Source organism: Leucopleurus acutus, assembly GCF_964270905.1.
Source record: "Leucopleurus acutus genome assembly, chromosome: 12".
Classification (NCBI taxonomy): domain Eukaryota; kingdom Metazoa; phylum Chordata; class Mammalia; order Artiodactyla; family Delphinidae; genus Leucopleurus; species Leucopleurus acutus.
In genome coordinates, this window is record NC_139154.1 from 67,338,363 (window position 1) to 67,365,873 (window position 27,511).

The 27,511-nt window shown below is 43.5% G+C and overlaps 1 protein-coding gene across 2 annotated transcripts in view; it reads right to left on the bottom strand.

Annotated features, from left to right (window-relative positions):
- The window catches only part of FSHR (follicle stimulating hormone receptor), a gene marked incomplete at both ends in the record, with an annotated part of 163,856 nt that overhangs the window by 29,445 nt on the left and 106,900 nt on the right, over window positions 1–27,511 (bottom strand). For both annotated transcript variants that reach the window (XM_082852258.1, XM_082852257.1), the window contains 2 exons: window positions 23,415–23,489; window positions 25,917–25,991. In XM_082852258.1, the coding sequence (XP_082708384.1) occupies window positions 23,415–23,489; window positions 25,917–25,991 (150 nt within the window). The remainder of the gene's footprint in view (window positions 1–23,414; window positions 23,490–25,916; window positions 25,992–27,511) is intronic.

Consider the following 27,511-nt stretch of genomic DNA (forward strand, 5'->3'; position numbering starts at 1 on the left):
GGAGCATTTAATCCATTTACATTTAAGGTAATTATCGATAGGTATGTTCCTATTCCCATTTTCTTAATTGTTTTGGGTTTGTTATTGTAGGTCTTTTCCTTCTCTTGTGTTTCCTGCCTAGAGAAGTTCCTTTAGCATTTGTTTTAAAGCTGGTTTGTTGGTCCTGAGCTGTCTCAGCTTTTGCTTGTCTGTAAAGGTTTTAATTTCTCCATCAAATCTGAAGAGATCCTTGCTGGGTAGAGTAATCTTGGTTGTAGGTTTTTCTCCTTCATCTCTTTAAATATGTCCTGCCACTCCTTTCTGGCTTGCTGAGTTTCTGCTGAAAGATCAGCTCTTGTTCTTATGGGGATTCCCTTGTGTGTTATTTGTTGTTTTTCCCTTGCTGCTTTTAGTATGTTTTCTTTGTATTTAATTTTTGACAGTTTGATTAATATGTGTCTTGTCGTGTTTCTCCTTGGATTTATCCTGTATGAGACTCCTTGTGCTTCCTGGACTTGATTAACTATTTCCTTTCCCATATTAGGGAAGTTTTCAACTATAATCTCTTCAAATATTTTCTCAGTCCCTTTCTTTTTCTTTTCTTCTTCTGGGACACCTGTAATTCGAATGTTGGTGTTTTTAATGTTAATGTTATCTTAAAAAAAGAGAAATTAACATGATCCAAAAGCAGCTTGCAACTAGAAAACAGAATTTTCCTAAATCATCCCGTTTCCAATTTCCACATACTCTTTGAAGAACTGCCTCTTCTCCAAGTGATTCTGTTGAGATTAGGGCATGAATTCCATATCCTTTGACCTCAGAGTATGTATGTGACCTAAGCTGGGCTGATCAGACTCTCTCCTGGGAAGAAGTTGAAGGTTGGTTACAGATGAGTCCACTGATATCATCACTCTCAAGCGAAAGTCCACATATTTCTACAGCTGAGATTTCCAGAGCTATATTGGATCATTTCCAAGGCCTGTGTGTCTTGGCCTGGGTTCCCCAGGAAGCAGAGCCTGAGATAAAAGCTGGCTTGCATTTAGTATATTTGATAATATGTGATCAGAGAGTTTGGGACAGGTGGAATGAAACAGAGATGGAAGAAAGGGAATCAGTACAAGAATGAGTTATTGTACTGTATTGAGTTGTCGACCACTACTAGTGACTGGTCTTTAATGCCAAGGACTTGACTTAGGAGATTTTCAAAATGGGTATCAGAACTATTGCTCTGAATGGGGGAAAAGAGGAGGCATTTATCCACAGACTAGTATTTCCTGTTGGTGGAAGGTATCCCCATGGTGTTAAGTCCACTCTGACGTGCACACTTGTGGGTACCCAGCAAGTTCCTACTGGGCATCACTTACAGTGGTGTAGAAGAAGCCCCAGGACTAGAAATGAGAGGTACACAAGGCCAGAGTAGCTGCTCTACAGTTGAAATTAAGCTGCATTAAGCTGGTTGAAATTTGGGTGGAACTGGCTTCCATAGCAGTGGTGAAAAAGATTTTCAAGTTGACCCATGACAGTTGTCTGACACACTGTTCTTCAGTATTTCCCGGGCTCCTGTAGGTTACTCAGAATCCTTCCAGTTCCTTCCCACTCCCATTTCCCTTTTCTCTGTGTGCCTTACCTAAGACAAAGTTGGTCTTAGTTGCCTGCAATGTAATGAACCTTCACCGGTGCACTCATCATTGTGAAAGATCGTGTGTCTTTTGGGTTTATGATTCTAGAGGAGACTTTAGTGTCTTGTTCTCTGCTTCTGTCTTCAGAAAGCCAATGCATTCTCCCTACAGGTCCCTGAGAACCTGTAATGGTTCTCAGATGTTTTGCTCCTTCTTGGTTCCCAAGTGATCCACACAGAACCCATTTTGGTCAGTTCTTCCTTTGATTATTTCAATAGCCCTTGAGATCGTCTCCCTTTGTTTATTTGTGGGAAAGAGCTGTTAACGTGCTTTTGTTAGGAATTTGTTGTGTTATTTACTTTAAAAATTTTCACAGTGAAAAATAGATTGTTTTGTGTAGAGACCTGAGTGAACACAAGCATGTACAGCTGTTTAAATACTGGCACACTCAAGATACAGCCAAGTTCCAGAACGCTCCAAGTTATGTTGTGTTGCCCTTTGTAGTTACCTCTCCTTCTACTTCCTATTCCTACCAACCACTGATCAGTTTCTATTTCTATAATTTTGCCTTTTCCAAAATGTCATATCAGTGCAACCATGTTATGGAACTTCTCTCATACAGTATAATGCATTTGAGAGTCTTCCATGTTATTGTATGTATCAGTAGTTCACTGGGTTTTTTTTTTAATATTTATTTAATTTATATTGGCTGCTCTGGGTCTTAGTTGCGGCATGCATGTGGGATATAGTACCCTGACCAGGGTTCGAACCTGGGCCCCCTGCATTGGGAGATGGAGTCTTACCTGGTGGACCACCAGGGAAGTCCCAGTAGTTCGCTGTTTTTTATTGCAGATTAGTCTTCCATTGTAAGGATATACCACAGTTTGTTTATTCATTCGTAGGTTGAAGGACATGTAGGTTGTTTCCAGTTTTTGTGATTATAAAAAAGCTGCTTTAAACATTTGTGTATAGTGTGTGTGTGTGTGTGTGTGTGTGAGAGAGAGAGAGACAGACAGAGAGACAGAGACAGAGACTGAGACTGACAGGGAGGGAGGGAGGGAGGGAGAGAGGGAACATTTCTACTTTTCTTGGGTCACTACGTATGAGTGGGATTACTAGGTCGATGGTAAGTGTATGTTTAACTTTATTAGAAACTGCCCAACTGTTTTCCAAAGTGGCTCTACCATTTTGCACTCTCACTAGCAATGTGTGAGAGTTCTAGTGGCTCAACATCCTTTGGTTATTTTAAAAAGTATATTCTTTGAATATAAAAGTAATACATATGTATTGTAAAACTTATGGAAAATATGGAAACATCTACAGCAGACAGGAAAAATCACTTCTAGTTTCACTACCCAGAGATAGCTTCTGTTAACACCTGGAGTTTGAAGTTTCTAACCAAAACAAATGACTTCCATGATTGCTCTCCACCACCTCTGAGTTTCTACTCAGAGAAGTTCCAACAGAAACATTGCCATAACTAAATATCTGCTAGCTTGACACAGGCTTATTCTACATTTGTTATATAATCATATCCAGCCTTCTACTATTTTTAGATCTCTTCCCATGGGTCTATGCAGTATTCTTTTAATGAGACATCAAAGCAAGGACCATACTTAATATTCTTTGACAATCTGTACTACTGGTGCAGATCGGGAATACAGTATGTGCTCATAAAATATTAGGTTAATTGGTTGTTGGTTCTAAAACATTTCTTGCTTCTGTCACGAAGAATGTATTAAAACGCTTATGCAGTGAATTTACTTGTCAGGTATCACGGATACTTGAAGTAATTAATCTTAAACAGAGGCAAGGAGGTCTGGAGGCCAGGAATCAGGAGAATGTACATGCCAGCTCTGGCATGAACTAGACGCAAGCCATTTCATCTTTCCAGACTGGAAAGGCTGTGGAGTGTGTGAATATCAAGGTAGATATTATATCAGACACCGCTGAGCCCTGCTTCACATCCTCTTGCTCCATCTTTTACTCTAGCGGTTACCATAGCAACCATGTACATACGGATTTAACTTAGCAGACACTGGCCCTCAGTTATGCTGAGTATCTCTCATTCTGTATCCTCGGCTCCTCTACCACCTCTGAGTGGGACCCTTATGGGAATCTGCTCAACTATTTTGAGGCATGGGGCAGATTGGGAGGTACGAGGGAGTTAGGACCCCATAGGGCAACTCTTCTAGTGGTGAACTCTTCCACTCCTTGGGTGAACACCTCTTAATGTATTCTAAATGACAGCTTAGATGGGCTCTAGCATAATTGGGCCTTGATTTCCTGGTGGCATTCAGCCGATAATACATTCTTGAGTTGCCTTTCCCTCATTCCTTCTTTTCTTCTTAGTCATCTAATCTCTTTTCTCCAGTTTGAATGTAAAATAAAATACTCACTTGTTAAGTCCTTGCTCAGACGTATTTTGGATCACCTGGACTGAGACCGATAGTAACTTGTACTGAATTTCACATTTTACACAGACTCACTGATGCTTGCCATTTGCCTTCACTCCAAATCTGTCTCCGCTTGCAGCCCAGCCTTGTTTCTCTTCCTTCTTTTACAGTAAAGTTTCTAGAAAGAGTTGTCTGCGTATGCTATCTTCATTTTCTCATGTTCTATTCCTCTTTAATTTGTTGAGGATGCCCCGGTTTGTTTTCATTCTGTACCCCTCCACTGAAACTACTTTTGTCATGCCCCAAATCTACCAACCCATAAACAATGAATCTAATGAACAATTTAAATTCTCATTTTTTAGACCTTTCAGGAGAATTCAGTACTCTCTGCCAGACTCTCTCTTCTATTAGTTTCTGTCCAATCACACTTTTCTATTATTCCACCTCTTTCTTTGTTACTCCTTTTAAGTTTTTTGTTGTTGACGCCCCCTCCTCTAGACATACTCCGGAGCCTTCTGCCTTTTTTCTCTATAGTCTTGCTGGGAAGGTCTCATTTCCCATAGCTTCAAGTAGTATCAATATGATGACGACTCCTAGATTTATACTTGACTTCTGACCTCTCTAGTTTATCCTAATTAAAGTTTACTTTACATATTCTCTTCTGAATGTCTCATTGACATAGCAAACTAAACTAGTTCCCACCATCACTTTCACAAAACTGCTCCTCTCAATTCTTCTTCATAAACAGCACTCCCATCTATCAGTTATTTGTTAGAAATGTGGCATTAAACTTGGCTTCGTCACCCTCATTCCCCAACATCCAGTTCATCTCAACATCCTCTTAGTTTCCATTTCCATACAGTTTCTTCCATCTCGACTGACATCATTCTAGAACAAGCCACCATCATCTTTCCTCTAGATTTCTGCAATAGTCTCCTCCTTCCCACACATTTAATCTTGTCTTTTCAAACCCAGTCTCCATACAGCACACAGAGCATTCTTTTAAAAAATGTGAATAAGATGACATTAGTCCTCTGCTTTTCTTTAGTTGTTTCCTATAGTAAAATTTATACTCCTTCCTACTTACACTTGAACCCTCAACTCATGCCATTCACCCAATTCACTTCAGCACCAGTGGCTTTCTTTCAATTCTTCACATGCACTAAGTTCTTCCCTGTATCCAGGCATTTGCACATGCTCTATCTGGAAGGCTCACCACCCACACTTCACCTGGCCAACCTCAACTCATCCTTCAGGGTTCAGTTACAAATGTTGTTTCTTCAGAGAAGAGCTCCCTGATTGCCAGTCTAAATTAAGGTTCCGATTTATTCCCAGTATAATCATATTCCTTTTTAGCACTTTTCCCTTATTAGCACTCATCAAGATTCTCAATTGTATATTAGCTTGCGTTCATGTGTCTATTCAACGTCTGTCTCTTCAACCAGATTGTGAACGACATGATGATGGAAATCATGTTTCTTCTGAAAACTCAACGTTTTCACAGTGGTTGGCACATGTATAGTGCTTGATGTGTATCAGGCCAGGCAGTGTGTTATGGGCTGTCAAGAGATGAGCACAAAAAAGGAATCATTCACTAGCTGTGTTCATCACACCTAACTGATTTGACATTATATGGATAACAACTTGGCTCTCTTTCTGTTAGTGAATGAGTAAGAATTTTATATAATTGAAGGAGGGAAGAATTTATGATTGTCAATGAGAAGAGTACAAGTACATTATTTAATATCAATAGTATGAGCTCCCAAAGCCACTATACTTATGGGACATCTATAAGTGTCTATAGGTGCACACTGAAATTTTTGGTGTTTATAGAAAAGAAAACACACAGCAAAAATGGCTAAGATTATTCCAGTAGTTCTGAGTTTAAGGCACTTAAAAAGATCTAGTGACCATCTAGTGAGATGGATTATTGGTAATAACTCTACAGCTGAAACTCTCCATAACCCCAAGGTAACTCAGGAAATGGAGTTCGGATGAACACTTAGTTTTCAATTCATTTTTCCCCTTTGATCAATAAATTCATGTCTGTTGGAGGCTGGAAGTGGGTAATCAGCTAGGAGCTCTATGTCTCAATGGGTTTGCTTTGGTCAGATGACTGCTTGCTGTGAAATTATTTTGATTCATTCAACAACAGTTTATCTTCAAGAACAGGTAAAGGCCTGAGGGCCAAATGTCAGCAAATTTAAGTTCTGCAGATGGATCTTCTAAAGAAAGGTAACTGGCTCACAGGCCTCTCTAGTCAACATTCTGAGCTGGTGTTAACACCTTTCATGCCTAACTGTCGCCAGTCTTGAGGTTACAGTGATGAAAATGGGTACTTCGCCTTCCAGGATGAACTTAGTGAGGTCCCTTCATTTGATGGGAACCAGTCCCACTATGTCCTGCTCCCTAACTAGATACTATACTTGCTTTCATGAACAGTTGACCCCAAAGCTCTAAGGCTCATTGTCCTAAACATCATTAGTGCTTTCATGAATCTTCAACAGTGCTGGTGTGTTGTTTTTTTTTAAATTTATAGTGTGTGTGTGCTCACTTGTTTTGCATTGGGCTGTACATCTTCTCTTCATACAACCTCCATCCCATCCAAGAGAGGACACCAAAGACCATGCCCAAACCACCAAAGACCCATGTCTTCAGGGTTTGCAGGTGAATTGAGGAGTTAAGACTAGTATAGTGGAAATACTCAGACAGGTCTAGTGCTAAAATCTATGTTACTGACTGTGAGTGTCTTAAGAGTTCAGGGAATGGGAGAGCAGTATGGGTTGGATTAGTCAAGGAAGGAGAGCAAACCAGATTTCTGAGAGAGTATGAAGCTTACTGGCCTGAACTAGGGAAGTGAGTGTGTGTAGCTTAGACCACAGGAGGTTTATAGGAGGTGGGACACAGAGGAAAAGAGGATGGAAGGGGAAGGAGGAGGTAGTATCTTAAGAATCTTTAAGACCAGGTAAAGGACTTGATGCCTAAGTGTTTAGAAGCCACTCTGAGGTGCTGTAATGGGAAGTAAGAACACTTGGGGACCCCCTGAGCAGAGGTGGCCCATATTTTCACCATCCCATAACCCTGACTTCACAGTAGTGGTCAGGACAAACCAATGGGTAGTTATTGAGAACCTACTGCATAACTCACTGAACTGAGAAAAGTCAGGTAGAACAACATATCACTCTCCATCACACATGCTAACCAAGAATGCAATTCTTTATCTCTATTCCACTCAGAATCCACTGTGGCAGGGAATGCTGAATTCTGAGACGGTGCGAACCAGTTTTCTTTTAGTTTGTGAACGGAGGCAGAAACAGATTCCATACCATGACCTTAATGGCCCACTGAGATATTTTAGGCAAATTTGATTTAAGAATGGGACGCTGCCAGTTGTGTGTCTAGGTTAGGGGTTTACTATTTTTGCCAAAGCACATTTCCTAGAAACCAAGACTGAGGGTTTGAACTTGAACTCCTTTTTCCATCTTCTAATTGATTTCCCGTGATATAAGCTTTGTTTGCACCTAATTTAGGTCTTTGTCTCCCTTATTTTTTTACATTTTTAATTACACTTTTCTGTCTCTTAGATAAAATGTACTTCTTCCTTCTGACCACTCTGGGAGAAGTTAGTTATCCAATGATACATAAGAAGGAGAATCGTGGACTATACTTAATTAATCTATGAGAAGCCTCCTTACCTTTTGAGACTCACTGATATCGAGTTTTCTATTAACTGTAGATCCTTATTGACTGGGAATTTGCATCTCTACATACATCATTAGAAAAGATGCTAACATATACTTTCCAGATCATTAAATAAAGATTTGATTAGGTGTAAAATCACGTAAGCTTGGAGTTGGATGGGAGTGTGTGTAATAAGCTGTAGTTCAATGAAAAGGGCCTTAGACGTAAGATGAGGGACCCTGGATTTAAGTGCTTTCTCTCTCACTAGTTGGATGGCGCTGAGCAGTTCACTTACTTTTTCAGAGCCTCGGTTTCTCTTTCTGTAAAATGATCTTGGGTAAGGAATTACCTGAGACAGTGGGAGAGCCTTGTTTCCTGCCTCCCCAGTCTCATGTCTTCAAAGCTGGAAATATTTAACTCATATTCAGATCAGACTTGCCTCAGTCTCCATGGAAACCAAACTCCTTAGCAATCAGGGGGAATTTAATGAGCCCGAAGGCAGGATTTTGAAGATCTCAGCCTTGTTAGCCTGGCTGCAGATTCTGTTTTGACCTAATATTCTGGTTAAACAATCGGGCTCTGGTCCTCTTCTCAGATAGGACGAGTAGCATAGCTTTAAACTAGCAGCTCTGTTGCTAGAGGATCTGGGTTCAAGTCCTGACTGTACCACTTTTTAAGCTGTATGGCCGTAAGGAGTCAGTTGAAGTCTGTAGGACTCAGATCCTTTATCTGTTACTCAGGGAAATAAGATTTACCTAACAGGAAACCTTAGCGCTGTGTCCAGGCACTGTTATTGGTCATGGTTCAGTCACATTCCATTGCTATAACTGAGACCTTGTCTGATTTCCTGGTTTCCCTAGAACCTGGGCCATGCCTTGCTTTCCCCCAGTTCTCTTGGGCACTGAGATGCTGTTTCCGTGTCTGGGTCCTTGTTGTCCTTGTGGGACCTCCATGATGCCTGGGCAGGCTGGTCTGTTATCTGCTGCCTGAGGCTCTCTGTGCCCTGTTGCAACCACTGGAAGCCGCAGCTGAATTTCCCAGGTTCCTCCTTCCCCCTTTCTCTAATTTCCTCCTTCTTCTTTGGACAAACCTGTCTGGATAAACCTTCTTGCCTGTCAGATTCTGTTTAGTGTCTGGGTCCTGATCATACTATTACCTAGAGGCTTGTTGGTCATCTCGAGGAAAATTACTACCAAGAGTTGACAAAATGGAAGATGACTTACAAATTAAAAGAAAGTACAAGTGTTCCAATCGGTTGAGTTTTTCTGTGATGAAAAATGACTATCAGAAATAATGTTACAAAGCAGATATTTTCAAATTAGACATATCTGATTTATCTCTTTAAGAGAAAGGTGATGTATTAATAATGAGGAAGAATACAACAGCATTTCAAAAGGAAAGAATTTGGGGAAAAATGGAAATTAATTTATTGCTGAAAATGATGCATGTCATCAGTTATGAAAACTCTCATATTGCATATTTTAAAAACAAGGATATGTAATTTTCTAACTTGTTTATATTTTTTCACTGGGTTTTGAACACTTTGATTAGAAAAAAAAAACTACAACATCATTCAGGTTTGTAAGAACATCTGATTGGCATTAGGGAAGAGAATTTACTAGCTGAATTTCATAAAAATATTTGCATGAAAGAGTAGGATTGAACATGGAGTCTGGGTGACTCAGAGTGCAGCTATAGGCTGGTCTTCCATTAGACCTATTTGTTTTAGTGAGGTTTTGTTCTCAGCTTTGACAGCCATTGAAATCTATTATTGAAATGACCTGTGAATTGCTTTTCTGAGTGTTAAACTAAGGATTAAAAAATAACGAAACAGGGGCTTCCCTGGTGGCGCAGTGGTTGGGAGTCCGCCTGCCGATGCTGGGGACGCGGGTTCGTGCCCCGGTCCGGGAGGATCCCCCACGTGCCGCGGAGCGGCTGGGGCCGTGGCCGCTGGGCCTGCGCGTCCGGAGCCTGTGCTCCGTGGCGGGAGAGGCCACAGCAGTGAGAGGTCCGCGTACTGCAAAATAATAAAAATAAAAAAATAATAATGAAACACATCCTATGGTATTGCTTTCTCTAAAATATTGTTATAATTAGAGCAAACTAGGCTTATTGTGCCATATAAAATGGTATATTATAAGGCAAGGTGTACATGTAAAACATATGATTTATTCACCTTTATTTCATACTTTAAAATATAATTTTTGTGTATATATGTATCTACTTTATAAATAAACTTATATTGGGATATAGGTTTTTTGTTGTTGTTTTTTGGTGTTTTTTTTTAGCTGATGGGGTGAAGACTCAAGACCGTATTGTTCACTATGTAGGATATTTTGCTTGGGAAGAGAAGCCTGTGATTCTGAAGAGCTTCCAGGTGGAAATAGTAATAGGTTTGTGCTGTGTTGCTTGGGAAAGTAGGTATAGGATTAATAATAATAACGGTCAACATTTATTCAACACTTCCTATGTACCAGGTACCACACCAAGCACTTAACATTGATTATCTTATTTATTCCTCTCCTCTGCCTTAGGAGATGGGTATCATTACCATCCTCATATCAGAGTGGAGGAGGCTTAGCCGAGAGGTCCAATCACTTTCGCAAAGACGCACATAAGGGGGCAGAGCTAGAGGTTGAATCCACATCTTTCTGACTCTAAAGTTTGTGCTCCTACTGTGATCAGACCGAAGAATGAATTGTACTGCAAAGCACTTGGTTCCCTACCTTTGGAAATGTGTCTGTGTGGCTGGGTTTCTTCATGAGGGGTGTGATATGGTTATTTATGATACAGAATATATATCTGGTCTCCATTCCCCTTCCTGGCATAGACCTTCTGGGTGGGGAGCATGGTGGGCTTGGAGAAGGCATGGAAGCTCTGAATCCTTTCCCCATACCTTGCCCTATGCATCTCTTCCATTTGGCTGTTCCTAAGTTGTGTCCTTTTATAATAAGCTGGTAATCTAGTAAGCAGAATGTTTCCCTGAGTTCTGTGAGCCTTTCTAGCAAATTACCCAAACTCAAAGAGGGGTCATTGGAAGCTCCAATCTATAGCTGTTTGGTCAGGAGCACAGGTGACAACCTGGACTTGCAATTGGTGCCTGAAGGGGGACAGTCTTATTGAATCGTAGGGCACCCAGCTGGTGTCTGAGAATTGCTTGGATGTGTGAGGGGAAACCCCACACATTGGAACGGGGTGTAGAATTGGAAAGGGGAGTTGAACTCTGTGACCTCTAAGGTGACTTCCAACTTAGAAACTTGGAGCATTTCTCCATAAATGCTGTTTCCAAAGGTTATAAATGCTTTGCTTACAAACGAAAGGCCACAGTCATCAAATAAGTCTAGGAAGTGCTGCATTAATAAGGTTAAACAGTTTCTTTCCTGCAGGATTCTCAGAGCCTTTACCACAATATGATTCATTGTAAATGCCCAAGAGGAGGAAGTAGTGCGCTGTCTTTCCCCAAACGTATTGACCCTGGATTCTTCCTTTATTGTAGAGTATCTCCTGAGTGTGGTGTTTCCTAGTTCAACCCTGGAAGCCCTGCTAGAAGCTAGAGTATTTATGCTGATTTATGCTAATTCTCCAAAAATGCTGTTACCATTTAGAGCATGGTTGGCAAACTCTCTCTTAGACAGAGTGTTCTGTTAGTCAGCCCCCTGTATTCCTCTACCATGATATAAATCAGAAAGTTTACAGAACCACACTGGTGAAAAGGCACACTCTGTCAAATGAACTTTGATCCAATTTCTCCCGGCATTTCAGGCATTTTAGGATGGGCCCCTTTAGGGTACAACCTAAAGAGGGAAGAGACTCTGAATAACTCCCCTGCAGCTGTACAGGGTCTGTCAGTCACAGGATCAGATTCCTACTCCTAGCCCAACAATTAACCTCTCTACTACACACCCCGTCTGGGTAAGAAGAAATCATGTTCTCTGATGGCAAAATGAATCAAAGGAGGACTAAACTGAAGAGAAATCTTTGACAAAATGGGCCTGAATGTAGAAAACAACAAAGTTTGTGATGGGTTACTGAGCAGCTCTCACTTTGTTGTTATTCGTCCTTTCAATTTGGGGCCTGCAACACGATGCCTTCGTGGCTAGGGCAGGTCTCAGTGTAACAGGATGTCAGAGTTGGAGTTTTTCCTGAGATGCCGAGGTATGAGACATGCTATAGTCCAGGTTCCTAGAAACCAGTTACACAACTCTTAACCTCTCGTGCGCAGTGGGCGTGAAAACGGTGTAGGAACCTTGTGAGAAGGGTTCCTGGAGACGCCTGAGAATCTGCCCTTCCCAGCGCCCCACGATGGGGAAGGGTGGGAGCTGTTGTTGTGTCACTTGGGCTGAGAGAAGGACTTTAAGAAAACCACGTGGCAGCTTTCATCACTGTCTCCTCCTGCTTGGGGACACAGTGACCGGTGTCTGACTTGGGCCTGGGTGAGAGGCTGCCTACAGTGGCAATAGACCAGAGGACTGGTATTTGGGAAGTAACAAGCCCTAGGAACTGATTACACAGGTCACAGTTCTGACCCAGACTTCTAGGAAGAAAAGGCTGGAAAATCGCCTTATCTTATATTTGTGTAGCTCAAGTGACTGACAGAGCTATTTCACATTACCTCATTTGACTTTACTGTGAGTTTCTAAGGTGAATACAATTATGATTCCCGTCTTACAGATAAGGGAGGCAACACTCATAGAGGATAAACGAATCACCCAAATTTCTAAGCTCAAACCAGAAAGAATCATAGCTAATACTTTCCAGTTACCTTACCACATGTCAGGCACCATCATACAGGCCTTGCCTGTACAGAGTCACTTATTCCTGCCCACAACTCCATGAAGAAGATACTATTATTAGCTCCATTTTCTAGATAAGGAAACTGAGGCTTAGAGAGTTTCAGTTAACTTGTTTGCTAGCAAGTGGAAGAAATGGGAACGGAACCTGGGCCCTCGGGCTCCCGTGCCTCTTGGTGATCTTTCCATGATACCACACTGGCTACATAAGGACTTTTAAAACCTAAAGATCTCTCCAAGTTAGATTCACTGCTAACAGAGTGTTCCTAAGAGGTAATCTTTTGGGATCTTCTTGGATGCCAATGTACGAATAACTTTAGTCAGACTACCAATCTGTGGCAAGCAGTTACTTTTAAATTACATAGGGGAATCGCAAAAGAGTTAATATTTTAAACGGTTTGCGCACCCTTCCCCACAACTCATTTCAAGCATTCGTTATTTAGAAAGCTATTTCTTAGGTACACTTCAACACAGCCGCGTAGATGATCACAAGTTCCAAATGGCAAACGGGAATCAGGTGTCACTCTTGTGCTCAGAACACTGGGTACGTTGACATTGGCTTCACCCACACTCCGCACCTTCCCAGCCGCGGAGCCCCGGAAAGTGGGGAGAACCGGGATGGAGTCAGACACTCCTGGCCTCAGATCTCAGTTCTGCCAACTACAGGATCTCTGAGTTTCAAATTCCTCATTTATAAATTGGGCAAAATACACACCTCACTGTTTTGGAAGGTTGGAAGATGAGTTGTGAGAACAAAATACCTAGTTTAGGGTCTGCCATCTAGTAGATGTTCAATTAGTATCAGTTTCCCTGTCTCTCTTGCTCCAAGATCCTTTCTTAATCCCATTTGGGGAATTAGGGCAATTCAGTCAGCATCTCTGAACCTCAAGTTTCCCACCTGTGAGATGGAACCATCAGTAAATATCTCAGAGGGCTTTTGTAAGACTATGTAAATTAATATAAAGTGAAAGTGCTTTCTAAATTGTGATTTCTGTGTCCCACCCCGTATCCGCCCGCAGTGCCCTGTCCAATCAGCAGTGCTTGCACTTGTTTGCCATTTTGAACTTTCAAAGCGTCCCCGCACCCTGACTCATCTTCTCCCTTCCTTTCTCTTCCTTACAACTTTTGAAGGAGATGGGGCTGTCCCTTTCCTCTCCATCTTACATGAGGCCCAGAGAGGTCTCGTTACTTGCTTACACAAGCAGGACCACGGCTGGAGCCTGAGCGTGCGGCTCTCCCATAAAGAGAAGAGCTTTTCCTTGGTGTCCAGGCGGCTCCTGTGGTTTGGCCCTTGTCCAGAGAGACTGTGCTGGGTGAGCTTTGTGAGGGAGGCTGCCTAATTTTATCTTTGAATCCGAACTGGTGGGGGAGGAGCTCAGCCCCTCTTGAACTAGACATTATTTGTGGGGTGTTTGCTGTGGGTGACCTCATGATCAAACCGCAGCAGAACATTTTTGTAATGTCTGCTGGGGATGAAAATATTCTTCCTTAGACCATTTGTCACTGCAGTGTTCACACTCTGTAATGCCCCAAGATATTTCTCTAAAAACAGCAGCTGCTTCCCTTCCACTACCCAAACAGAACGATTCAAATCCAGGCCCGCCCACATTTTCATTAAGGACCTACTCTGTGCACGCCCTTCTGTAGAAGCTCAGAGATGAGCTAGATGCAGCCTTTGCTCTGGATTAGAGGTCAGTTGAATCAGGTGATGCCCTCTCCTCCCACTTCACTGCTCCCCAGTCCTGAGCCAGCTGATCTGGCTGGCCGAGGAGCCCCCTGGAATGCCTGCCTCCTATAGCCATGCCCACGGGAAGACCACATCTTCCCAGATGGACAAGCCAAGGGTTTGGGAGCAGCGGGGCCATGTGGCTAGTAGATGCCTGTGTTCTTAGCTTACAACCTAAGAGCACACACTGTGAAAGATAAAGCAGATGAGATGAATGAGGGCAGCAATGAACAAATGGGTCCCTCAACAAGCGTTACAGAGTGAGGCGAGAACCAGGTGCACAAGAGGTCTGGCGTGAGAGATCACAGCCAGTGTTCTCTAAAAGGAGAAATAAATAGCTGAACGCCTTTTTTTGTGCCACGTACTGGGGGTATGGCCGTGAAGACCACCTGGTCCCCGTCCTGGAGGAGCACACAATCTGGTAACCAGAGTTGACTGCGTGATGCCCTCCCCTCTCTCCTGCTCATCCCCTGTTGCCCACGGCACTGCCCAACCTCCTCTGGCCCATCTCTGCTTCCAGGGGCTGCCCCATCCCGACAGAGACGGTAGCTGACAGTTCTTGTGTTAGCTCCAATATCTTAATATGTGGCCTTTCCCAGGGATAATTGCAAATCTAAAAGGGTCAGAAAGGACCAAAATACCTTTGAAACCTTCCTATATTGAATTGAGGCTGCAGTGGTGGAAGAAGAGACAGCAGTTTATTTTCCACAGAGGTGGGGCTTCACTTGATGCCCTTCAGATTCTCGCCAGCTAAGCTGTCTCTCCTTCTGCCTGTGCCTGGGGCCAACCCTGCCAGGGATTGGCCCTCCCAGGCCAGCTCCAATGGCTGCTGGGCGTTGTCTGCCTCTTAAGCCTGGTGCCACATCCAGTACCTCTGAGGCTCCACTAAGGCCGGCTGTGCTCATTTTGTAAGGGGCCGAAGTGGCAGGGCTCATGCTGTGAGTCCCCTTTAGCTTAAGAAGGGGACTTCTTTTGAGAGTAATTTACAGCCGGTTTAAGTGTTTGATGCCTCTGAAGGATCTCAGCATTTAAAGGGTCTCCTTGAATCCTGGGGAAGAGGAGCCTGATCTGGGAAGCAGAGTGGCCTGCAGGAGGCTGGATTTTCCTGTCTTATAGAGGGACTTTCTCCTTCCATACAAGGCCCTTTGCGCTGGATCTGAATATGCTGAACTCAGGACAGGACAGTGACTCTGGGATCCCCAGATTCGTGAAGAACACAATTTAGACACCAGGCGCCTGAGGGCTAGAAGAGATCTAAGAGGATGTACAGTCCCTTCTCCTCTTTCATCGGCCTCTTGAAGCATACTTTATGATTTCCATTTTGTAGGTGAAGAAACCGAGCCTTGAAGCGATCAGCCCGTCACTGTCTGGGGGGAGGTGGAGGTGATCTTAGCCATGAGGAGGAGGGCAGGGCTGAGTTTCACGCAGCTAATCGGAGGCTTGTTTCTCTCGGAACCCTCTCTAGGCTTGTCTTTACGTCTGATTTCTGGTGACGACAGAGGTCTTATTTCAGAATTAACGAGGTGAGGCTATACCTACCTCATAAGAGGGATATCCTGTGAAAATATAATCCAGAGACTGCAAGCGGCTGGAGTAGGTGGTCACCTACATGCTATATGAGTGGATCCTGTTGGACTCTCTTTCCCTCTCAGAAGCCCCACGCCCGGGAGTCTATCATGATCAATTCTTGGGTTTCACATTGTCTTTTCCAGGCTCCTTTTTAAAAATATGCCACTTCCCTTGAGAAGAAGACCATCAGTCTGAACGTACTGATGTGAATTGATAGATGCAGTAATTGCCTCGCTGATGGAGAAGGCCTGAGCTTCTTGGTGCACAAAGCACTGAACAGGTCAGAGGAGTGAAGAGCAGAGGTTAGCAGCATGAAAATGTCACCATTGTTACAAGCAGGCCCCAAGACAAGAGGAAGTTCTCGCTCTCCTGGGGCTGACATGCTCAGGCTGAAGTCTCATGCTGAACTCCAGTGTTCCACAAGGAAAATCTGGCTATCTTCTCCTGGAGTTGACAATGGCAGGCATAGTTGGCTCTGCTAGACAGATTACTGATAAAAGAAGCAATTGTGTAATTTCCATTGTGCCCAGACATCCTTGTAGTCATGACAACATCCTTAGACGTTTACAACACTGACAGCCAGAGAGGTGGCTAATAATTTCCTCCCAATACTCACAACCACTGTGTAAGGTGATTTCTGGCCCAGAGTGAATTCTTGATGAGTACTGTCTGCAGGGTGATTCTGTGTGGGAGTCACTAGGGGGAAGGGAGGCTTTGGGCGTTACTAGAGGTGAGTGGGCAAAAATCACTGCATTCACTTGGGTCGTCCGACCTAGAGGGAAATCATATGCCGGTGGTACAGTTTTGGAAATGTGTCCCCCGTTGAACCATGCCTTTCTATTCCTCCAGGTGCCACCATTACTGTACTCCTGCATTGTGGCAACTGGTCCTTAGCAGGTCTCCCTTGAGTATAGTCTATACCCTGTTACCTGTCAATCTACAGTCCAAATCATTGTCATCCTGGCACTCTGCTGCTTAAGAAGCTCTTTTTCTAAAAACAATTGACGTATAGTTGATTTACAGTGCTGTGTTAGTTTCAGGTGTACAGCAAAGTGATTCACTTATACACATATGTATCTGTTCTTTTGCAGATCCTTTTCCCTTATAGGTCATTACAGAATATTGAGTATAGTTCGCTGTGCTGTACAGTAGGTCCTTGTCGGTAAGACTGTCTTATAGCGTACTCTCTGCTCCTAAGCTCCTTGCTTAAATTTAGTTTTCCAATCTCGCCAAACCCAATCCCTCCTGATGCAGGCGGACTCCTTCTCGGTGTGCGCCTTCTTTTTATTGAGCCTCAGAATCTCGTCATCCTCTGCCTATTCCACGGCCCTTTTATGTTCTATGCATTTACTCACCTCTTTCTTTCACAGAAAATGCCTTCTTTTCTGTCTTTCTAAATTTTATTCATCCCCCAGGTTGCAGCTAAATTCTCCCTACCTTGAAAGAAGCTTTCCTTGACTAGTGCAACCCAAGGCATTGGATCAGTCCTCTTATGTATGGCCAGTGCCACACGGCTTGAAAGATGTGTTATATTCAGGGGTTAACGAATGACAGTCTTTTCTCCCCAGAAGACGGAGCTCCTTGTTTTGGGAGCTGTCCGTAGATGACTCCTTTGTCTCTCACAAGGCCATCCCCTCTGTCCTTTCTCCACCACCCTTTTTAAACCGTCACTCAACTTTCCCTGCTTTATTTTTCTTCATATCACTATCACCACGGACATTATACAACATCATTTTTCTCTCCAATTAAAATGTAAGTTCCATAAGGGCAGAGGCTTCATCTGTCTTGTCATCTTTTGTACACCCAAGAAACATCACAATAAAGCCTGGGATATAGTATGGCCTCAGTAAATGATTGTTGAATGATTGGCTGAATGAATGAGTCCTTACTGACTGGCTACTTCACATCTGAAATGATGGAGGAGAAATGGGAAGGCACCGATCCTTTCTACTGTGCACGTGGCTGCAGTAACTTTGAAAAATGAACCCAAGTATGGCTCTTCCCCCCCCACCACAGAGAACCAAATGTTGCTGAACATCAAAAGTATCGGAACAGTCCACAGGGACATTGCACATTCCCGTCCGAAGAGCTCTGTGACCAGGGAGTACAGGCATGGCCAGCTGGCTTCTGTAATTGCTTGTACTTTTACTGCCCTGCTTACTCCTTGGACTGTTGTGAGGTTCAAACGCAATGAAGTGTGATAAAAAGAGTCAAATTGTAAATCAACATAAAAATAGGAAGCATTATCCAACCAGTTGGTTGATGGGGATGGCATGAGGTACTGTGGACCACTAGTGTTGAAAATGAGCAAAAGGAGGGGTTAGGATTATGCAGGATTATGTCATTTCACTTGTTTGGAGGGGCCTTTCTGGATTTGTCAGGACTTTGGTAAGAAGGATGCCTTTTACTTTTGAGAAACACAAATGATATATTTTCATGTGTGAATGCTGATCAGTGGGTTCTGTCCAAAAGAAACAAGGCCTTCGAAACCTTAGAAACATTGGAAGGGGAAAGAGATATCACCACCACCAACACATCATCATCATCGTCATCAAATTAATCCTTACAAGACTCTTAGAGATAGGTATTCTTTTTTTTTTCTTTTTCTTTTCTTTTTTTTTTTTTGCAGAGGAGAGAACTGAGATACGTAGAGGTGGAGTCCCTTACACAGGCTCCCTTAGCTAGTAAATGATAGAGTCGGGAATTTAATAAGAATTGCTAACATTGATTGAGAATTTTTAAAATGTCAGTCATTCTTTTCAGTACTTCATTTACTACAATGCAGAGATGCAGGCAATGTTATTCCTCATTTATAGAAAGGAAAACTGAGACCTAGAGGAGTTAAGCCAGTTACCCAAGGTCACACAACTAAGAAGGGTAAGAACCGAGACCTGAGCCCAGCCAGATGGCCCTGGAGCCTCTGTGCTTCCTTGTTATTCTGTGCCGCCTCCTGAATCCCTGCCCTCTGTCCCTTTTGCCATGCGATGTCCAACAAATGGCTTAACTTTTGTAACCAGAGAAGCTACTTTCATCACTCCTACCAAAACAAATGAAAGAGAGGAACGCAGAAAAGAGAGAGAGGGACTTGGGAGGGCTGGGGGAAGAAACAGCCAGAAATGCCGAGGTGAGTCCCCGTGAAGACTCTCCTGGAATCATCCCTGGCTGGAGAAAGCGGATGGCGTGGCTGCCGTGAACAGCCCCCTAAGAAGCTCTAAGAGTCCCCCACGTGAGAGGAAGAGAGTTGTCAGTTGAGGGTGCGGGCCCACCCAGCTGTGTGAAGGGTTTGCCAAGATGGAATTAAGGTTTATTGAGTAGCAAAGAGCAACATCCAGCTGCCTAAGAATTACGCTGACAGGATGCAAAGGCAAGAGAATATTGTGTAAACCTTATTTACAGATCAGTAGATAATCTTTCATACGCAAAAGCTCAGCTCCAGGAAGGCAGAGTGGTAAAGAAAGAAATACTGCTTTGCAAATACAATATTGACTTGAAAATATCCACCCAGATGAATCCTTTGATGTATATTCTTCTAGTCAAAGTACATTTCTTTATTCATGAGTTTTTTTCTCCCCCCCCCCCCCAACCATTTCAGGTTCCTTAATGAAGGATGAAGGGAATAATGAAGAACGCTGATTTCTAGTTGTCTTGAATTCTGTGCTGTCAAAAGATCAGCATGAAATGGAATCAACGCTGAGAATCTCAGAATAACATTTCTAAGTGTGTGTGTGTGTACGCAGCGCTTAGGGTTCTCAAGTCAAATGACAACACACCCCTACCCCTTGTAATTTCCTGCTCTGCTGACTGTGATGATAAACATTTAACCTGGCTTAAGGAAATAAACAACTACTCCATCCTACCGGTCCCCTCTGGATTCCTTCATCCATTTTGTGTTTCCTCTTTGCCTTGAAGCAAGTAGTTCATCATTCCCAAGAATATCTGAAATCGTTACCACCCACCTCTACCTGGCTGCTGGATTGCGAAGCTGTTCATGACCACTGCTCAGACACAAATAAGAATGGAAAAAGAACGAAGCTTAACTGGGCTTTTTTTCCACGAAATCATCTTTTAGATTAGAGGACCAACTCTGAATTTAGGTGATTCCTCTTAGCAGTTTGGAAAACACTTCAAAGGACCACGGTCTGAGAGACCTGAATAGATGTCTTGCTGGTAGTGTCTTTGGAGTGAAAAGTTGCTCTAGTTCCCAGGGTCACCCTGTGCTGCATTCCGGGAGGAGTGTGCAGCTGGGAAAAGTCCACCCTGGGCAATAAGTCCAAAGGCTTAAGATGGACGGCTCTTCAGCCCAACTTCCCGAGGGGGATCAGCATGGCAGTGGATGTGAAAGGACCTCATACTCTGTAGGATTATGTAAGTATATATATTTTTCAGAGCCATCGAGGAGGATCATTTAACAGTGACACAATTCCTCTAAACTGCTTACAAGTTCTTTTCTTTCTCCAGTTAGAAAGCGTGTTTCAGATACACTCAGAACGATAACCTCCTCTTGGGAACAGATGTGGCTGGAAGTGGTCACCTCCAGCTTTGTCTGGACTTGATGGGGAGCCAGGTGTGCCTGAGGATTACTGAACACCTCAAAATGAGAGAAGGACACAAAGGGGAGGCTGGACTCGATGACAGATGACACAGATTTCCAGAGTCAAAGTCGGAGATTTGTCCCCTCTGTTCTGCCAGAGTTCCCCCTTCAGTCTAGGGCTGTGCCTTCCACGCCCTCATCCTCCCAAGTTCCTCCCCAGCCCTCATCCCCTAGAGGGAGGGCTGAGGGTCCTTATTAATAAGAACAAATGGTGCTGGCTACAAGATGCGGGCTAATATTAGGGCCAAATGCTGGAGCTCTTGATTTCAAACTTTGCAGTGATTGCCCATCCCTTGGTCACGTGCTCCCAGGCCCCCATTCTCAGACCTGCTGTTATCATCATAGCTGTGGAATGTGTGAGTGAGGGGGTCCCTTTCTTCTCGAATCTCTCCTCTGCAGGAGCGCTTCTCATGAGCCACATGTGACAGTTTGTGAATAGGGGTGTCCCTTTGCGTATCCTAATGTGCTTTTGTTCTGCTGTGGAAGGCTCTGTGGCCGCCCCTATTCCACTCAGACTTTTTCTAAGAGGAAGGGGAGAGGAGAAGGAAGGGAAGAATGGCAATTGGGAGGGAAAGAAGAAAAGAAGAAGGGGTAAAGGAAACCACCTGGGTAATAGGTAGTTTTAAGAATTTTATATCTATATAGTTCTTTATGGTTTATACACTAAAAACAACTTGCAAAATGTTTCTACAGGCATAATCTTACTTAGTTTTTACAACCACCCAATTTACAGGTAAGGAGGCTTAGAGAAGGTAATGGTTATCTGGCTAATGAATAACAGCATCCCATCTGGAATCCAGTCCTTCTGACGTCATATATAGTTTTTTCTTTTTCTTTTCTATACTGCTCCATTAAATGTACAGGCATGTCCCAAAGTCCTTTTTTTCTTTTTCTTTTTTTTTTAAACTCATGCTTTCTAGGTGAAAGCTGAAGGTCTTAGGGGCCACCATAACTCTGTATTAAACCCTTATTGGACTTTTTCTGAGGGTGGACTTGTAGACTTTGGTTGGCCAGAGAGAGTATCCTGCAAATACTTAGTACATTTATTAATGTTTTTGAGCAGTTTGTAGTTTACAGTATATTTTCCCATGTAAACCTCACTTGAGAGTCCTATAAGCTATGCACCTCTCAGAAATCCAGTGATTGGCCCAAGAGTAAATGGTGGAGTCAGGATGAGGTCCTAGATTTTTTTTTCAATCCTAAGGCCCATGCCTTTTCTGTTACCTCAGATTTCCTCCACTGCTATGTACCTAACCCAGGTTAGATTCTGCAGAGAGTATAGCAAAGTCCATTTAGAGAGCCACGGCTCCTGAGTCAGTCGTAACCCTGACCTCTGAGCATGAATGGCTACATAATTTGTGAGGTGCAGTGCAAAATGAAAATGCAGGGCTCCTCGTTCAAAGCTGTTTAAGTGTTTCAAGATGGCGACAGCAGAGTGTTATACCTGGGGTGAGGCCCTCTGAGCGTGGGTGCCTTTAGAGCATGGAGCCCCGTGAGACTGCCCTGGTTGCGTGCCAGTGAAGCTGGTCCTGCCTCTGACATGAACTCAGGAGTGGAAGACCTTGTTTCTCTCTCAGATCCTTTCTGGGGCTCCTATCAGAGAGCAGAAGTTCCAGGTCGTAGGGACTTTGTTCTGTTAGATCTCTTATTCCCTCAGTCAGCCTCCATTCAGTGAGCTAAACCACAGTGGCCCGGTGTTCCTTATTTTACTTGCTAACTCCAGGTCTCCTGGATCAAAAGTTAGGGACAGAGTCATAATATCACTAGTAGCTAATCTTTATTGAGCATCTACTATGATGTCACAGGAACTGTGGGAAACTTTTTACATGCTGTAAATTGATTGCAGAGATGGCCTCAATTCCCTGTCCTTCCCTGTATCCACACACCTTGTCTTGAGACTCTGCAGCTTTTTCCATCAAGTAGTGGAGTCTGGTTCTCCACCTCTTGAACCTCAGCTGGTCCCATGAATTGCTTTGGCTAATAAAATTCAACAGGAGAAATGGTGTGCGAATTCGGGGTTTAGGTCTCAAGAGGCTTGCAAGCTTACTGTCTCTATTGGAACCCCCAGGACAGCCATGTGGACAAGCCTGTGTGAGTTGGCTGGAAACGAACACCACTTGGTGGAGAGCTGTCATCCCAAACTGAGACCACCCAGAGCAGCCAGCAGCCTGCCAACTAACTTCAAATACATGCGTGAGCTTAGCTGAGGTCAGGCCACCAGAGTCCAGCTCAGCAGAACCATTCCACTGATCAACTCACAGACAGGTAAAAATGATACATCGTTGTTGCTTAAAAACTGTCTTTTGGGGGTAGGTGGTTATGCATTATTATGATGTTAATAGATAACAGATACACATTCATCATGATTTCCATTCTCTTGACAAGGAAACAGGCTTTAAGAGGTTAAATTCTTGCCTGTGATCAGTAGCTAATAAATGGGTCCAGAAAGTTTGACTCCATAGGTCAAATTCTTATCTGTTATTTTGTGGGGCCCCATCACAGCACTCAGGGCTCTGACAAGCCCTCAGCGAATCTGAAAGCTGTTGGAGTGAAAGAAGCAGAGTTTTTGCAGATGGAGGCAGGCCCATGGGATAAAGCTCAAACACCAGGAATCTCTCTGCTGATAAAAACACCATGTCTATTATTAACCAAAACTTTTAATATAAAACACTGTAATCTATCAAAGAAAAAAAATGCTTAAATGCAGAACAAGAGAGACGATGTCTTTGAGGTCAAGGTCACAAGCTAAATGCTAGCGGAAATTTTGGCTGTATCTCATTAACACTGAATTATGACTGAGTTCTGCAAGAGGTCCTTGTGACAATCCCATTAATGCAAATGGCATTCCTTATGATGTCTGTTTTTCTAAATGAAAACAAAATGCAATTATGTCAGTGGAATTCACTCATTAAACTAAACTAAAATCCACCAGCAAGTGTCTCCCCACTTCACTTCTGCCCCACATCTTTGATTAAAAGCAGTTGTTCCCCAGAGTTGCAAATGGATATTTTGCTAAAATATGAATGCACAATTTGATCATAGAGCAGGCACAGGAGTTCTTACAGATATCGGAGGTTGGGAAGGTTCTGGAAGGCATCAGGGTCGATGTATAGCAGGTTGTTGGCTTTTTCAATTCTACTGTAAAAGAGGAGAGTACATGCACGTGACCTCAACGGTAAGGAATGCTGTGGTGTTTTTCACATTATGCAAAGAGTATGTTAATGTCATTCACCCATCCGTCCATCTATTCATCCATCCATCGTTTCAACAAAAATTGAGCATACATGCTGTGTCTTTTACTATACTAAACTGCGCAAACAAAATATTAACCCTGTCCCATATAACTCTCATCACTGAAGTCTTCCTGGAACCTATTCATCAGAGATAAACAAAACGCTGACTGGGTGAGTCATTTCCACTGAGCACAGTTGAGTCTTTAACCATTAAGGATCTCCCAGGGTCTGAGGAGGCTAAGAGGGTAGGGACAAGACTAATGGGGGAAACGAGCTTTTGTCCGGTTGGGAGACAAGAGAGAAGGGCATGGAAAACAACATAAGAGGGTGGGAAGGAAAAAGGCTGAAGGGCTAAAGGAGGTTAGAGAAAAGGAGAGTGAAGGGGCAAAGGAAAACAAAGACTGGGGGAAAACCAGTGCGCATCTCTGTGCAGTCCCAGCAGACAGCAGCTGGGAATGTGCCAGTGAGTCCCCTCACGCTCACACCGAGGCTGCTCTCTCACAGCTCATGGCAAGTGATGGCTTCTGCCCCAGGTTGACCTGCACTGTGTCCTGATCTGGACACAGTGCAGTTCTGGAGGTGGGCATGTTCACATTTGGATTCCGACAGAGAGAGGCTGCCCTTTCCCCATCTTGCTACATCAATGTATATTTGCAGAGATGCTCTGTGTTAATTACTTCCTCCCTGTTTCATTAGCTTAATGTTGCAGTAACCTGTAGCTACCCAGATCCAAGTACCAGGTAATGAATCATTTTAAGTACGGTCAGTGCTACATGGGGGTGAGAACCTCTCCGTTCAGCAAAGAGATGAAAGAGCCATCCCATTAGCTCCACTGCCCGTTGAAGAGCATAGAGGGACGCCTGCTTGACCTTGCCCGGAGGGCCAGCTGCCGTTTGGTTCATTTCTCTGATGTTCTCTGCGGGTTCTGAGACCCTGGTCAGATCTCTTTTCCCAACTAGGGTAAGGAAAGGCCAAGCAGAGTGAGAAGGAAGGAAGGAGCACGAGGGCAATGGGGGGAGGGAGGGAAGGCGTCAGTTGCAGAGGCTTAATGACAACGAGGAAGAATGAGAGCGGGATGCGGAGTGAGTAGGAGAAAAGGGAAGGAGGTCTGCCAAGATGGACAGACTGTCATTCCTAAACAAATTCATATGGATGTATGTATGCATACATGAATTATGCATGTGTGTGTGGGTATGTATATATGCTTGACAAGCGCTAAAAAGTGTTCCAAAAGATACGAAGGAGTCAGGAGATTTATGTTCAAGTCCTTATCCTGCTGTGGATTTGGCTGGGTGACCAGAGAAGCCTCACAACTTCTCTCTGTCTTTCTTTCCTCACCTGTAAAATTAGGGAAGTGGGTCACTGGCTTTCCTAACTGTGCTCCATGAGAATTTTGTGAGATATTAATCAATGCTTCACAGAGAAACCTTTCCAATGACATTAGCTGAGAAACTCTTAATACGATACCCTTCTTGGAGATTCCAAGTGTATATTCGCATATTACAGGCTCTGAGTTTTCCTATAGTAAGTGAATCTGTCCAACTTAACCTTATTTGACCATAGACTTTTTTCCTTTTTTGGAGCACTTAATAATTTTCCAAGTGTTTAATGACACACAGAATATACTTTGGAAAATTTTGCACCAGATTGTCTGTGAAGTCTCTTCTGGCTTTGATAACCTATGGTAATTAGAGACTGGTATGAAACAGAGGTGGATCTGTGTGAGTATTGGCATGTATGTAAAACTAGAATGTCAACAAGAGGAAGTAAATTTGGTTGGGGTAGTAAAGAGGCCAAGGATTGTGATGATCTTACCGTATGCCCGTTGATGTGTTAGATCTAGTTAACATTTATCATCTCATTTATTCATCACAGTGATCCTGTGAGGCATGCAATTTTATTATTCTCACTTACAGATAAGAAAACTAAGTCTTAGCATGATTTTGTATCTTGGCCAAGGTTTCATGGTGGGTATATGGAGTCAGACTAAGACTGCCCATCTTCAGCTGCATCATGGGGGATTTATTTGACTGTGGAATAAATTTGAATGAGAGGATGAGGTAGACGCACTTGCAGTCACAGAGCTAGATTCTTGAGTCTACTCTGCAAGAAATTCTGGGAGGGAAGAAGCAGGATAAGACCAAGCTCTGGAATGGGACCTGGATGGATCACCAGGCAGAGACACATGACAGTGCCTTTTGGACTGACTTTGACATCTTAAAATGAAATTCTAGGGCTCTGAGGGCAGAGCCGAGCCAGGGCCTCCCAGGAATATAAGTGAACTTTAAAGCTATGGCCGAGAACAGCCATGAGCAAACAGGTTCTTGCTTACATTTCATGTAGTTTGGGCAGATTGGAGAACACATTTGCCTCTATCACTTCCAAGACATCATTCTGCGAGATCTCTCTGCAAAGAAAGAAATATAATTCAAGTCAGTTCAGTTACACTCCAGAAGTGGATTTAGAGCTCAGCATAGAGCCTTGTGCCTACAGTGATTCATGAGACACACACAACTCTGTTCCTCCTCCCAAAAAAGGCAGCTGTAATGATGAGGCAAAGCTAACAACTGAGATGTTAATACTTGCAGAACAATGAGAGAATAAACCCAAGGCAGTGATTCAGGTCAGAGGTTATTCAGTCTACAAATGTAGCACCTGAGGCCCAGAGAGGGAAAGGGACTTGGTTAAAGATATTTAGGGAATATGGGGGATGGGAACAAACTTTACATTCCCTAGACCAGGGGTCAGCAAACGTCTTCTACAGGACTAGGCAGTAATTTTTTTTTTTTCTTTTTTAGCTTTGTGGATCATTTGGTCTCTGTTGCAACCACTCAGTTGATATTGTCGTGTAAAAGTGGTCAGAGATATCATGTAAATCAATGAGCATGCCTCTGTTCCAGTCAAACTTTATTCATAAAAACAGGGGGCAGGCTGGATTTTGTGTCATGGGCTGTAGTAGTTCAGTGACCCTGCCCTAGACCATGGAGGCAAGTTCTTCATTCTGCTAATCTGGCTTTGGGAGATGAGAACCTCAATTCAGTCTCTTTTAAAGAAACATCCATGCCATTTTACCCAAGTGGCGTTTGTTACTCCAGGACCTTTGGCATTAATGTTGTCTTGGCCTAAAATCCCCAGAAAAGATCCTTCAGCTCCCAGCTTATTTCCTCCTGGAGCAATTTGAGGGGAGTGGAGGATGAAGTCCCCTCTGCAGAAGCCCAGAGCTCATGAGGAGAGAAGGGTAGCTTAATGAGTTAATGTTTATAAAGTGGCTCAAAGGTGAAACACGGTATTATTAGGCCTCCTGAGGAAGACCCTCATGCAGTTTTAAGAGAGTCTCAGGAAATCTCATAGGCAGCATGCACTCAAACTGGCTGAGGTGAAGCGCTGTCTGCTGGCCTGGGATTTAGCTGAGAAGCTATAGAAAGGCTCTTGATCAAGGGAAAAGCCTGGAGGGCAGGGCAGGGCAGGGAGAGGGCCTGTTGAGGGAGGGGAAGTATGGTTGTGAGCGCAGTCAGCTCAGGGAGGGGAACTGGTAACATCCGGGGCTTGTCAGCTCAGAGGTTGGCAGGGTCGTTTCTCACACTCCCCCGTGAGTGCAGAGACATTTTGTGAGAGAAAAGCACCTCTTATTCTATGGTAGCTTCCTTCGTGATTCATTTGGTAAAGTGAATTGGTCTTCACAGTTTTCATAGTTGAACATAGATGAGGGTGGTGTGTACATGTGTGTATTTAATAGGACATGTTGGTCATTGGGCATTTATTTTGCTCCTCTGTCCTTCAAGTGGAAAGAGTACTGGGAGGTGCAGAAATGAGAAGGAGTAGGAAAGGAGTGGTAGACCTTGAAAAATGAGACATTTATTTGAACACTTAAAGGAGTCAAGTGAAAGAGTTGCACAGGTGGAAAATAAGCATGGAGGAAAGCACTAG